This window comes from Taudactylus pleione, unplaced genomic scaffold (genome assembly GCF_031769625.1).
Source record: "Taudactylus pleione unplaced genomic scaffold, aTauple2 ptg000038l, whole genome shotgun sequence".
NCBI lineage: Eukaryota > Metazoa > Chordata > Amphibia > Anura > Myobatrachidae > Taudactylus > Taudactylus pleione.
In genome coordinates this window covers 10,126,576-10,141,761 of record NW_028284440.1, presented here as the reverse complement: position 1 = coordinate 10,141,761, position 15,186 = coordinate 10,126,576, and the positions used below count along the sequence as shown (strand labels likewise).

The following is a 15,186-nucleotide window of genomic DNA, read 5'->3' as shown; positions in this document are numbered from 1 at the left end:
TCCCTTACAACGCATTCTGCCACAGTAATGTCCCTTACAACGCATTCTGCCACAGTAATGTCCCTTACAACGCATTCTGCCACAGTAATGTCCCTTACAACGCATTCTGCCCCAGTAATGTCCCTTACAACGCATTCTGCCACAGTAATGCCCCTTACAACGCATTCTGCCACAGTAATGCCCGTTATTCATTATGCCACAGTAATGCCCGTTATTTATTAAGCCACAGTAATGCCCGTTATTTATTAAGCCACAGTAATGTCCCTTATACATTATGCCACAGTAAGGCCCCCTTTACATTCTGCCACAGTAATGTCCCTTACAGCACATTAAGCCACAGTAATGCCCCTTATTCATTAAGCCACAGTAATGGCCCTTATACTGTACATTTATGCCCTTTTCCATTATGCCACAGTAAGGCCCCCTTTCCATTATGCCACAGTAAGGCCCCCTTTCCATTATGCCACAGTAAGGCCCCCTTTCCATTATGCCACAGTAAGGCCCCCTTTCCATTATGCCACAGTAAGGCCCCCTTTCCATTATGCCACAGTAAGGCCCCCTTTCCATTATGCCACAGTAAGGCCCCCTTTCCATTATGCCACAGTAAGGCCCCCTTTCCATTATGCCACAGTAAGGCCCCCTTTCCATTATGCCACAGTAAGGCTCCCTTTCCATTATGCCACAGTAAGGCTCCCTTTCCATTATGCCACAGTAAGGCTCCCTTTCCATTATGCCACAGTAAGGCTCCCTTTCCATTATGCCACAGTAAGGCTCCCTTTCCATTATGCCACAGTAAGGCTCCCTTTCCATTATGCCACAGTAAGGCTCCCTTTCCATTATGCCACAGTAAGGCTCCCTTTCCATTATGCCACAGTAAGGCTCCCTTTCCATTATGCCACAGTAAGGCTCCCTTTCCATTATGCCACAGTAAGGCTCCCTTTCCATTATGCCACAGTAAGGCTCCCTTTCCATTATGCCACAGTAAGGCTCCCTTTCCATTATGCCACAGTAAGGCTCCCTTTCCATTATGCCACAGTAAGGCTCCCTTTCCATTATGCCACAGTAAGGCTCCCTTTCCATTATGCCACAGTAAGGCTCCCTTTCCATTATGCCACAGTAAGGCTCCCTTTCCATTATGCCACAGTAAGGCTCCCTTTCCATTATGCCACAGTAAGGCTCCCTTTCCATTATGCCACAGTAAGGCTCCCTTTCCATTATGCCACAGTAAGGCTCCCTTTCCATTATGCCACAGTAAGGCTCCCTTTCCATTATGCCACAGTAAGGCTCCCTTTCCATTATGCCACAGTAAGGCTCCCTTTCCATTATGCCACAGTAAGGCTCCCTTTCCATTATGCCACAGTAAGGCTCCCTTTCCATTATGCCACAGTAAGGCTCCCTTTCCATTATGCCACAGTAAGGCTCCCTTTCCATTATGCCACAGTAAGGCTCCCTTTCCATTATGCCACAGTAAGGCTCCCTTTCCATTATGCCACAGTAAGGCTCCCTTTCCATTATGCCACAGTAAGGCTCCCTTTCCATTATGCCACAGTAAGGCTCCCTTTCCATTATGCCACAGTAAGGCTCCCTTTCCATTATGCCACAGTAAGGCTCCCTTTCCATTATGCCACAGTAAGGCTCCCTTTCCATTATGCCACAGTAAGGCCCCCTTTCCATTATGCCACAGTAAGGCTCCCTTTCCATTATGCCACAGTAAGGCTCCCTTTCCATTATGCCACAGTAAGGCTCCCTTTCCATTATGCCACAGTAAGGCCCCCTTTCCATTATGCCACAGTAAGACTCCTTACACATTATGCCACAGGAAGGCCTTTTTTACGTTACGCCACAGTAAGACCCCATCTCCCTTCTCTTACCTGCCAGGGCCGTGCGGTGGGTGAGCTCGGTGTGTCGTGGGACGGGGCTGCCACATGCTGGGAAATGGTCAGTACTGCTGTCATTGTAATGTGGCGCCGCTCGCGAACCAATTGGAGCTCACGGACCGGCAGCCTCTGCTGATTGGCTGCCGGTCCACGAGCACTGATTGGCTTGCGACCGGCACCACATTAGACTGATGGTGTCTCTGTGCCTCTCAAAGCCGAGATGTGGCTCCAAACCCACAAGAGCCGCAACCTAGCCTCCCAGCAGCCTCTCCCCGGCACCCCCTCAAGTCCGGGACACGGGTCACATACACCCTTAGCCCCCCCATAGTTGCGGCCCTGGTATGAACAATTGCTTAAATTTTGTTTTGTTTGCAATTATTTTACTGTACAATAATATAAAATTGGATGTGTTATATATAAGCCTATAAGGCACAATAAACCTGATGGGTATATTTTATGAATATGAATTTTTTGACAAGTATAATATGCAACAGATTATATCTGCAGAGAGATCTGTGGTGTGCATTGAGCACACCGATACAAGAAAAACATTTTTTAGGGTGCATGAAGAGGTCAGCTTCCTATTCCCATACCTAACAACAAGTGATCTTGTTTAAAGGGAACATATTTTCATTTAGTATTTGGGAGAACTAGGAGATAACATTATTTATGTAAATCATTAAAATGTTATCCCCCTTCCACATTCTTATTCAATATAATTTTACACTTACCAATTGTCCGATACTGTAGGACGGCGGATTGGCCTGATGCCCGATCTGTTGTTCTAGTTTGTCCTAGTGTGTACCCAGCTTTAGGCACTGGAAGACATCCTGAGCAACCTTGCTTAAACAAAAATTTCAAATCGGAGACTCCACGGCCTACTAGGTGGGCACCTCCTAGTAGACCTCCATTGCTCTGACGAACCTGGTCAAACTACACCATCATGCCAAATTTGGTGGAGCTAAGTACAAAGCTCTGGCCATACATTTAAGGATACACAGACAGGCTGACAACTTTCTCGCTTATTATATACATCATGAAAATGACACATCACAGAAATGTAATATGCACATTTTTCTCTTTATTGCAAATAAGGGTTATTTCCTAGCAAGAGTTGTTTCCTAACAAGTGTTTAGTGCTTGCTTGCTCACTAGTTAGCTACAATATGTTTATCTATTGCAGTACCAGACCATGGGACCCCCTAAACGACCTGGTTCAGTTTGAAAAAGAAGGTGCCATCCAGACAAAAGTCAGGCATAGAACTCCAATGGTACGTTCGGGGAGTGTAATTAGTCTCAGTAACCAAGGGGCAAGGAGGGAGAATTGCAGTTATCAGGTAGGTCTGGAAAGCCACAATGGTTTTCCTATTGTCTCTGTCCTGTCAAGATCCAGGACGCATGTGTGTGATGTCCGCTTAAAACTACTAACGCTTGGCTGTAAGTCTTCTAGATTTTATAATGTAAGTGTCGGTTTCTCTGACTACAGTCTAAATTATAGTGCACTAATGCCATGCTCGCCTCTGGAAACACAGTGGTCTGTGCACCCAACAGAAACTGATTCAGTTTGGAGTGAAGCCTTCTGTAGGAGACTTATACGGAGTATTAGGCTGTCTAATTCTGCAGTATGCCGTACTACATCACAGTGCATTACAGTTTGGTGGACCTATTGTTTCTCAGAACTGCTGTTGCATTTCCAGTATTATTCTAACTTTTTATAATTGCAATTAATATTCTATGCTGCTTGATCACTCATGGGTATGTGTTCCTGCTAAGTATTCGGTTAGTACTCCGTTATTCTATGGATACCGTGCATTTACTTTTTTATTGAAGTGAATTAATTGGGAGCATATTTTACAAATCCTAAAATGTGCTGTTCTTTTATTATGTGATGATTATTTTTTAAATTGTTTTAAATGTATATTCCCAGCATTGCCTCCTGAATTGGTCCCCATAACCTTATAAATGAATATGTTTAAGCTTCTGATTTTGCTGTAAGGTGAACATCATCATACTGTAGTGGTCTTGAAAATAGAATCCAACTGTCCAGGACACACTCCAGAAGACAACTACAGGGGTCATTACTCAGGGGGGCATTACTCAGGGGGGCATTAGTAAAGAGGCACTATTACTAATGGGGACATTGCATAGGGGGCACTGCATAAGGGGAACCACTGCTGGGGGGCACTGCATAAGGGGCGCTACCCCTGCTGGGGGGCACTGCATAAGGGGCGCTACCCCTGCTGGGGGGCACTGCATAAGGGGCGCTACCACTGCTGGGGGGCACTGCATAAGGGGCGCTACCACTGCTGGGGGCGCTGCCACTGCTGGGCGCACTGCATAAGGGGCGCTGCCACTGCTGGGCGCACTGCATAAGGGGCGCTGCTACTGCTGGGCGCACTGCATAAGGGGCACTGCTGTGTGTCATACATGAATAAGATGACATTGCACCGATGGGGGGCAGTGAGTTCCACCACTTCTCTAGGACCACTTTATGAACTGCAGCTAGCAATGTAGCACTCATCACTATTTGTAGGAACATTACGTCTTTGTTCACCAGAATGTTAGTAAGTAGTAGGCATGTCTATAGTCCTATACACCCAAAATCAGGGGTTCCCAACCATAGTCCTCAAGGCACACTAACAGTCCAGGTTTTAAAGATAACCATACTTAAGCACAGATTCCTTAATTAGTACCTCAGTTATTTTGATATTACCATCTGTGGTCAAACATGGATATCACTAAAACCAGGACTGTTAGTGTGCCTTGAGGACTGAGTTTGGGAATTACTGACCTAAATATTCGATTTTTAAATTTGCGCAAAAGGACTTCCTTACTTAAATCTTATTTTCATTGGCCCAAAACCCTTTCAAAGTCATGAAACCTACAGACGCGCCCAAGTTCATTGCGGCTGTTCGCGCCAAATAGTGAGCGTGCATCGCGCTATGCGCCAACAATTTGCTATGTCGCGCCAACGATCGCTGGAGTACATCTTTCATGCTTATAGAGATGCAAATGCGCGTGTCCGGTCACGGGAGTACGTCTCGCGCCACGCTTGGCACGATTCACTAAGATACAGGCAAGGATGTAGCTGGGCATATCTGTATTGCGTTTGTTTACATTTATTCTACTGTAAGTGCTTTATATTTTCTGCAGTTTGACATGAAGAATTGTTTGACTTACAGGTTTGTGTTCCAAAGTTAAAACACAAGGTGAGTGGCCAGCAGAAGAAAGGAGAAAGTGGGTGCTCCTCACCAGAGCTGGATAACCAGGACTCTTCTGGGAGTGAAGGTAGGATTTCATACACAAAGGAGCTACTACTTGTTTTTAAAAAAATAAGTTTAGAAATGCACTTGTTTAGTTTAGGAATTCAACTGAACAGCACTTACCTTTTCACAGGCCTTTATGGCAGCTGTCTCTCTTCATACAGTTCAGACATGAGTGAGTAACTGTGGATACACTTGCTGTTTGTGAATGGCATTCTGCCTGATGTCTCCTAAGAGTGCTAAAACATCATCCTGAGAAGACTGCGCTGCAGTCATATTACAGTGCATGAGGTTAATAAAGTTCTTAGGAGGTGCAATAACAGCTGGGATGGTCCGTATGTTGCCCGCACAGTGAGAAACTGTACTGGAAGTTATTTCCAACTTTCTTATACTTGCATAATTTGTGCTATGCAGAGTTGCATAATGGTCTCTCTACACTTCTGCTGCTATATATGTTGTGTAGTTGCTCCAAGTATATAATTAGCAATATTATAACCTGGGTTCATTGAACATTTCCTAGTTGCTTTTAAAATTGCATTGTATTAGTTTAAATTATAATTAAGCTTTGTGTGAAAACCATACTATGTTTAACTTTCCCTCTCCTAAATTATGTTATTGCTATGGTATGAAAGGTTTAACATATTATATTTGTAGTTTACAAATTATCTACTATATAACTGTATAAAACTGTTGTCTATCTATATCTCTGTCCAATGGTCTAGCACTCCTGTAACTAATTTACAGCCACCTGGGTGCTCCCGAATACTGTAATATAGTTGTCCTGTTTAGTACTATTGTAAGCACAAAACACACACTGGTCACTCCAGGGCTTCTCAATAGAAATGCTTTATGCTACATGCATTGGGACTGTGCAGAGTTCCTTTATCAAGGTTACAATAATAAAAGCATAATCTGAAAGGTGCTTACCTTGGATCCCCTACTGTGTAAATGATGCCGTCTCCGGAGGTGAGAGCGGCGTGCCCGCTCCGTCCTGCCGCGCAGTTAAAATGACTTCAACGCCTGGTCACATCAGGTTTCCTTGGTAACACCCTGCGGCGTCTCTCCCTCTGGCAGACGGCTGCAAAAAATGAATAACCATAGTGAAACAAGAACTGTGCAGTGTAGTCTATGTAACACAAAAGGGTGACATAACTATGGATGCATAGATACCAGATGCATAGATACCAGAGTTTAAGGGCAGGTGAAAATGGCACTAAGATAATCTGAAAATAAATAAGATGTATATCATGAACACATTTTTTATATTAACAAGGTTAATGCTTATTCCTAAATGTATAGATGATGATGTATAGATGATTCCTAAATGTATAGATGATGATGTATAGATTATTCCTAAATGTATAGATGATAGGGCAGTACAAACGGTGTAATGGTTAGCATTACTGCCTCACAGCACTGTGGTTGTGGGTTCCATTCACACCACAGCCATAACTGTGCGGAGTTCGTATATTCTCCCTGTGCTTGCGTGGGTTTCCTCCGGGTACTCCGGTTTACTCCCACACTCCAAACATATGCTGGTAGGTTAATTTACACCCAACAAAAAGTAACCCTAGTGTGTATGTGATATGGAACATAGATTGTAAGCTCCACTGGGGCAGGGACTGATGTGAATGGCCAACTATTCTCTGTAAAAGCGCTGCGGAATATGTGTGCACTATATAAATAACTGGTAATAAAAAAATAATATATGGTATTGATCCTGGATACTAATCCCCATAGATCAAGCAGTTATAGACTTATAAGTTTCGCATAGAGTTCCAATTGATTTTTTCATTGAGGCCATGGGGCTGCAGCGTATTCATCCTCCGTATCCAACGAGTTATACTGCACTGGGCTGAAGGCAAGTGTAACTTGACATATCTGAGGAACAGCGCAGAGCAATAAAACAATAGATTCAGTAGGATGAGGACAAGAAGCTAGGGTAGGGCAGCTCCACCGTATCTTGTAGGGTAAGTGGGAGAGGAAGGCAGTGTGGCATGTGATAAGCCTTTAGCCAATGTACTGTATGGGCTAGCATACAGTATCAGAGTTTTGAAGGAGACTTGTAGTCCAAAGACAAGGCGCACAAGTTGGGGGACGAGGAAAACTGGTCCTACCAGTGAGAAGAAGAGCAGGTCAAGGTCAGAGAGGTAAGTGGAGATTTAGGAAAAGGGATGGTAGGCTTTAATGGAATTGTATGCACTTTGAAGCTGTCAAGAGTGTTAGAAAGTCAGAATTTGGAGAGTGAGTGAGTGCTACAAGAGTGGTTGAACATTGAAGGAAGTAACCAGGATGGAGGCGAGGCGGTGATCAATGGAGGGTTTGGGTTGTTGTGTTGGCAAAAATGAGGTTGGAGATGTAAGAGGGGAGTGGTTAAGAGATTTATATATTAGAGTGAGAAGATTGAATGGGAATGTTATTGTGATAGGGAACCATTGAAGCTGTTTGCAGAGGAGGCCGCCAATGTAGAGTGGGAGAGGAAAATGAGACCAGTAGCAGCTTTCAGGATAGATTGAAGTTGGGAAAGGTGAGTTCAGAGGAGACTAGAGAAGGGGAGGTTACAGTAGTCAAGGCAGGAGATGAGTGCATGGATAAGAGTTTTGATATGATAGGTGTTAAGAAATGGCATGATACTACAGATGTTACAGAGATGAAAACCACAAGAATGAAAGATATTTTCAGTGTGAGTGATGACTGAGAGGGTGGATTCATGGATGACACCCAGGCAGCGGACTTGAAGGAAAGCATGAGGGAAGATGTTATGAAAAGAGAGAGAGAGGGGGGGGGGGGGGTTTGTTGAAAATGAGGGGCCATGCTGTTGAAAAACAATCAGTTTGTTTTGGTCATGTTTAATCATGTTTAATTTTAGAAAGCTTTAGGACTTCCTGGATGAGAAGGCAAAGAGGTAGGGAGAGACACGAGAGAGGTCAGGGGAGGAGAGGAAAATTCGTGTTCTCTTCCTTTCTTTTTAAGAACATAAGCTCATGTTTCAGTGCATCATTGTATAACAATTTCCCATAGGGCTGCAGGATATGATGGCGCATATAAACACTGGCTACCATTAATCCGCTTGTAGCAGTGATATGAATCGGTATATAGTGCACATATTTTTAATGATCTAACTATAACCCATGCATGAGCATGTAAAGTTTTGTGTTCAGGATTGCATAAATCGATACTCTTGCATACAACGTAACTAAATTATCATCTTGGTCTTTCTGGTATTCAAATAATATAATGTGTCCCACTAATGTAAGTGTATTCTCACTGGTCTTTTAGCACAACTAATAACTCACAGCACTCGAAGCAGAAAGAAGGTGGCAGACCATGGTGAGCTTCAAAGTGCCATAGATTCCATCAGAAGTACCCAAGAAGAAATCAACAGGTGACTTTTTGCTGTTTCCTGTGCACAGTTGGTTTATAGCCATTTCTGACTATCACATATATATTGTAGTTACATACTTTAGGCTTTTCTTTCTTTAGAATGGAAATTATGAACTTTATACTGGGGTGTCATAATGTACACACTATGGGGTCAATTCAATTAGCCACGAAGGGTGCAAGTTGCCACTGCCACAGTGTTACATTAACAGCAACGGCACCTCATCTCGCGGCCGGCTCCGAGCCAGAATTTGCACAATTTTGCTGGGAGACATATGGGGCTGCCAGCACTGTTGTGCGAGTTCCGATTGCCGCACCCGCTAGATCATCGCAGCTAATTGGATCGAGCCCAGTAAATGTACCAATGGGTTTTTAATATTAAGTTATCTGCTGTCTTAAATAGTAAAATGTCTAATATTTTGTTAGGGTAATTATTTCCTCAGCATATGCTTGGAGTTTATCATTTATATTTGTTGAATTTATTCATGCTGTGTTCTCTTGTATTGTAAACAGACCTATTTAAACAAATCATCTTTTTGTTGTAGGAACATCATCGCCCTCCGCAATCGTGTAACGACAAATGCCTCAAATGTGGATACCAATTTCCTTCAGCAAAGAGACTATTGTATTATCTTCTTTCTGATTTTACTTCAAATTGCCATTAACTACTTGTTCAAGTGAGAAAATAGTGTCTCACATGGAAATACATCATGTCTGGAACTGTCACTGTCGGATTGGGACCACTTTTAGCCTTGTTGGCATTTTCAGTGCATTTGGACTTGAGTTTAAAATGATTCTCCAGTCAGCAATGATGGCCCTTGACTCTGTAGACATTATCACCTTGCAAGCATCTGTCTACATCATCAGTTCCTCAAGTGTGAAAGTGCCAGATCTATATACCTAGTTATCGTTGTGCATTAAGTGTTGAAATATTTTGTGCTTTATGTAAGTAATGCTACAGTTAGAAATGTCTGTATACATTTTTAATGTATGCCGTTGACTGCTTTCTGTAGATCCCAACACTGATGATGCTATTCACACTTCAACTAAGAATAGCCGGCAAATTTAGCTTTGAAATAAGAGCGTGGAAAGCATAGGTCTAGTCAATTCAGGGACATTATACATGTCGCACTTTGACCAATTAGTTGATTACTAATGGTTCGTACCGCCATGTTTTAGTGGAGTGCTGATGCCAGGTGACTCATTCCAAAGCAGCTAGATGTTTCCCACAGGTTTGTCATACAGCCAGTAGAGCAAGGATGGGGGAATCTCAGGCCCAGGGGCCGTATAAGGCCCGCGGAAACATTTGGTCTGGCCCTCAGAGCTATTTTCTGCTAGCCTCATGTGCAGTCAGAATCTATGTAGCAGTACCGCCTGGGGCGTCCTTAGGACGCTTCAGACAGTCACATCGCTGCCCTTACAGCATCCTGAGGATTCTCCGGGCATTGCTGTAATCGCCGGCGATTGTGACCCCGCCCATATGATGTCACATGCGGTGGCCTTGGCCTGCACCGGACCAGCGAAGAATGTTATATATATATATATCAAAATGGCCCTCGGCAGAAAAAAGGTTCCCCACCCCTGCAGTAGAGGAATGCACATACCAGCTCCAGACAGGCATAACAACCATTGTGGGTATGTCTCATGTTAAAGTATTGAAAGCTATTAATGTATGTGACCTGCTGTGTTGTGCTGGAATTCATCACCTTTTTTTTGTGCTGTCCTGATTGCTGTAGGACCAAAGCATTTTCTAGTACCTGTAGTTTGAAATGAACATAACATTACTTGTTACAGTAATCATGTATGGATTACACAATGTTCTCATATCTGTTTATTCTCCATTATTATAATACTGCTGGTTGCATTTTGCTAACATACAGGTGAATTATATGCAGTTTTTGTAACAATTATAAGATTTAACATGTGGACCAGGTTAGTTTTCCTGATAAATATCTAGCTGCTACTATGGTCCTCTACATCCAGTAAGAAATAAAACAGCCATATTTAAGCAAAAATGATTGGATAGGGCATTGCTAAACAGCAGTTTGAGAAAATAACCAAAATAATGGATATATAGTACTGAATGCTCTTGTATAATCCTGTTGTATTGTCGGTAAATGATGATATGCGTAGCCTACCTTTAAAAGCTCTACTCAGGGCGAGTGCAGTTGCCTAATTGCTACGCCATGATGCTGCCAGTAATATACTACTGTGTAGGGATTGACTAGAAGAGATCTATGTAGACTCCATATACCATCGGTAACTTTGCACATAGAGTGAGTGGTTTCTGCAGTGGTGCTTGGCTGGACACACATGTAGACTGCAGAAATACCCAGCAAACAGCAAATACTGTTACATTGGGGGAAATATTTCAAACCTTCTAAATAGTGGAAAAGTACAAGTGCTGATAAGTTCCCCGTAGCAACCAGTCAGCTTCTAGATAGCATTTATCAAGTACATTCTATAACATGATAGCTAGGAGCTTAATGGTTTATGTTATCAACTTCTCCATGTATCTACTTCTACACTCTTTAGAAGGCTTTATACATGTCCCCTACTGTTCTGTTTTGTACTAGCAATATTGGAATGAGGCACCTGCTACCTAGAGCAAAAGCTTTGTTATTTTCAGTATTATTCTATCCAGGTGGATTTAGACTATATATAGAATCAGATGCATTGTCTAGTCACCAGTTCTGCTGGAGCTGTCACCTTCTCTACTGCACCAGTCACACTACTAACATATCAGTATCAAGGGAAATGAAAGGAATTGCAGATTATTGGTCTACATGGTTGATTCTTGATATGTATTTAATACATCATCACTCGGCTGGTAACATGTATATAAATATATTGGGGTTTTATAACCAATAATGAATAATTCCACATATTTGTTGGGCTGCTGGTACAGTATTGCAATGGTGGCAACTTTAGCTACTAAACACATTTCAGCCTGCATTATTACAGTAAGTATAGTGGATAGTAAAACACAAACCATGTTACACCCTTAATTCAGTTTTTGTCATTGATACATGAATGATTATCATATTACTTCCTGAGCACAGTGACAGCTTTAGATATGTTTGCCAAAACTGAATGGACAAGAAACCATGGCAAATGATGAGAACTCTTCCTGCCAAAGTAGTCGGAACATTCCTTCTTACAGCTTCCTTCCTTACAGTAGGCAATGCTTCCACCGTGTGGAGGATTATGGGATTGCTGTATGTGTCTCCAGTGTGTCATACCAAATCTAATAGTGTTGGTATTTTAGATAACCATATGGTTACACTATGTCCTTATGACATAGACAATCTGTACACAAGACCCTCACATTTATTTTACCTTTTAGAAGTTATGGTAAAGGGCAGTTTTATTTGTATTTCAATGTTAATAATCTATATGAAGAAGCAAAATAGTATCTTTATTCACTATAAAGACATAAATCTCTTGTAAAGTATTTGTCTTATAATTGACCTTTTGTTTTTGTTTAGTGACTACACTTTGAAGCCATTTTGTCATGTAACCTCCTCAGTGCAAAAGGGATGTATGACACTACTCTGTAGCATGTACTGAAGAGGGTAAACCTTTATATATGTAGTGTCTTCTGATTAACACAGCAATTTAGAATTGTAAAGTTATATCCATTCTGAGTTCTGTAGGTAGAAAACTTTTTTTTTTTTTCCCTGCTTGTACAGACAAACGCCATCAAATGGTGATTATTGCAATGTATACATACAGTGCACTCCAAAAAAAAGTTGTTTTTTTTTAAATGTAAATTGTATATTGGATTTCTGAAATGTTATAGAAATGTATTAGCAATATGTAAACATGTTACCTTCTATATCCGTCTTGCACTGGAGTTCCTTGCCAGGCAGCAAATTCAACTCTTTTACATACAAACAATAGTGGGCAGGTGGGAATATTTGTAAAATACGTGTTGTCTATACTCTGTTGAATCACTTTATGTTATTGTAAACTCATCCTTCGTGAAATAACTTTCTCAGTCCCCCTAGAAGACTAGACTTGCATGTAGCCACAAAGCAAAAGTTATGAAGTAAGTCTAATGTAACAAGTTAGATACAGAAGTAACATTAAGTGCAATCAGTTTATGTATTGACTCGTCATGACTTTCAGTATCATTGTCATGCTGTTTGTAAACCCAGGAACTCAACTGATCACAAAATTGTACAGCTTCCACTGTTATTTCATCATGTCCTGTTGTAACATTGATGCATGTTCTCTCCTTTTCCACTAGAGGGCGCTTGAAATGCCTTGCTATTTTGGCAGTGATAAACATCCAAGACTGTCCCATTAGTGCCAGATTAAGTATATTTTACTGTAAATTACCCCATCTGGCACATAAAGGAGCAGAATTCAGTCGTAGTGTTGTAATTTTTCTGTAGATTATGTATGTCCTACACTTGCACTTTTTGGATGTGACTGAAAAGCCCAAGAGCTGTCTGAATATAGCTAACTGTGCCTTTTTTGCTAAACAAATGATTAGAGGTTTGTTGGGTTTGTGCCATATACGTGTTATAGGTTTCAAGCCCATGCTCTTACTTTTCTAAGAGGATTTGCAATACTTGGTTAGATATTTTACTCCTTCGCTCTTGAAGAATAAGCTGTATACAGCCTTTCACGTTAGTCTGCTTCTTTCTGATTGGGCGGCCTGCTGCAGAGGTGCTGTATAAGCGGCAGGGTTAGAGGGGGCCTGTGATTTATCTTGACATTGTTGCATATTTGTACACATATTGAGTGTATATACAATGAAGTCATTACAATTTGTGGCATATCCTTAATAGCCATAGCAACAAGCAGTGACCTCTGACACAAAATTTTGACTTCAATTTTTTTTTTTTTTTTTTTTGTAATTCACACCTTTTAAGTACAAAACTTCCAATAAACTATAAAGTGTGTGCTCTGTATCCTGAGTTATTAGTGGCTACAACACCTGGCCGAAGATTTATTTTACTTGTAGCCTACTTGTCCTCCTTGAACTTTCGGTCTAATACAAAAACTTTGTAAATGGACTCCTGTCATTTTTATGCATACCTGTTATTTTACCATCAATGCTTGTTTTTGTACTGTTACATTTTTACACATCTAATAGACTGTTATATTAAAGTTAATTAAGACCAGTGTTATGTATTAATGAAGAGCCAGAACCCATGACAAATGAATGTGAATAAAACTTAATAGAACACACCGAATAATAGGCAATTATATATATATAACTAAGGTTTATTTTATTATTTGTACATGAACCTCTGAACATAATTACTGTTATATCTTCGTTTAATTGCCCACACACCATTTTTAGGCGACTTGTGAAGTGTCACTGAACTAGGATGATACAAAGAAAAAAAAGGAAAATAAAAGTCCAATCTTTGTTAGCATGTCAAATGTTCATGCGTGTTGTACCATCTTGTCAAATGGCTTTTTGAAAACTGAAGCACTATAACTGGTCAGTAGTTTTGTATTTTCAATTAGAATAAAATGTGATCATACAGTAATTCTCGTCTGTTTCATATGCACAGAACCAAATGACAGAATAGCATGGGGTATACTACATTGTAACATAAACCTTTTATTTGTTGATTGTTTTCAAACTTTGATAGCTGAAAGCAAGTTTGTGACTGAAAGGAAATCATAGCCTACCCAATTTATAATGTTTAATTGCATAATTATAAGCTCATGGTCTTGCAAGATTCCCTCTTATTTCATCCTGCGGTAAGTAATATTTTTTAACAGTACTCCTAAGGGATTCGGTATGATTTACTGCCAGCCGCATGGCCGGCGGTTCAAATCCCGGCAGCCCGACAGGTGGAAATCCCGAACGTCGGAAGGTAAGTATAAACTAACCTATTCTACCCCCTAATCCTAACCCTCCCTTAGGGGTGCCTAACCCTAACCTTCCCCCCAAGTGCCTAATCCTAATCCCCCCTTCTCCGCCGCTTAACCCTAACCTCCCCCCGGTGGTGCCTAACACTAACCCCCGCTTCCCCTAGCCTGACCCTAACCTCCCGGGGGGGTGCCTAACACTAACCCCCCCCCCCCCCTCCCGAGACTTTGACGCCTGTCATTTAACCCTTGCCGGGATTTAGCTGTCGGGAGGTCGGCGGTTGGCATTGCGTGTGCCAGCTTCCCTGTTTCCCCTCCTGAGCTTCCCCTGACAATAGTCAGGTATGCCTCTGTGTTGTCAATCCAATATTCACATAAATATGACTGTGCCAGGTTAGCAAGAAGCTTTTCTAGCATTTATGGTAAGTTCAACTTTTTCTATAAATCGCTTTTCCAGTATCTTTTTTTTTTAAAATGTTCAGATGAATTCATATTCAGGATAACATACCACAGGCAAATCCATTTTATTAGGGAACACACAGGTCTATAAATGTGCTGGCCAGTAAGAAGAGAACTGCTCTCTCAACATTGTTATTGTCAATATATTAATATAGACCCAGGGCTATGTGCAAGCACTCACCTCTACAATTATAGCAAGCTTGTCTTAGGAACATGAAGAGAAGTTTGGTGAGCAGTCACTAACTTTTTTAGCATAGCACACCAAGCTGAAACCATAGAACAACACAACCACTTCTTTTTCATCCTCCCGAGGAACCACTAACCACACCAAGACACCTTCCACTAGTCAGGTGCAGTAAAAAAAAGAAA

General features: G+C 41.5%; 1 protein-coding gene across 5 annotated transcripts in view; it reads left to right on the top strand.

Moving 5' to 3' along the window:
- Window positions 1-13,543, top strand: part of OSBPL8 (oxysterol binding protein like 8) — a 210,935-nt gene extending 197,392 nt beyond the window's left edge. For 3 of the 5 annotated variants that reach the window (XM_088452553.1, XM_088452557.1, XM_088452556.1), the window contains 4 exons: window positions 3,060-3,213; window positions 5,059-5,164; window positions 8,419-8,524; window positions 9,066-13,543. In XM_088452553.1, the coding sequence (XP_088308679.1) occupies window positions 3,060-3,213; window positions 5,059-5,164; window positions 8,419-8,524; window positions 9,066-9,201 (502 nt within the window). In that variant the 3' untranslated portion in view covers window positions 9,202-13,543. The remainder of the gene's footprint in view (window positions 1-3,059; window positions 3,214-5,058; window positions 5,165-8,418; window positions 8,525-9,065) is intronic. The other 2 variants (XM_088452555.1, XM_088452558.1) reach the window with 1 other exon arrangement.
- The last annotated feature ends 1,643 nt before the right edge of the window (window positions 13,544-15,186 follow it).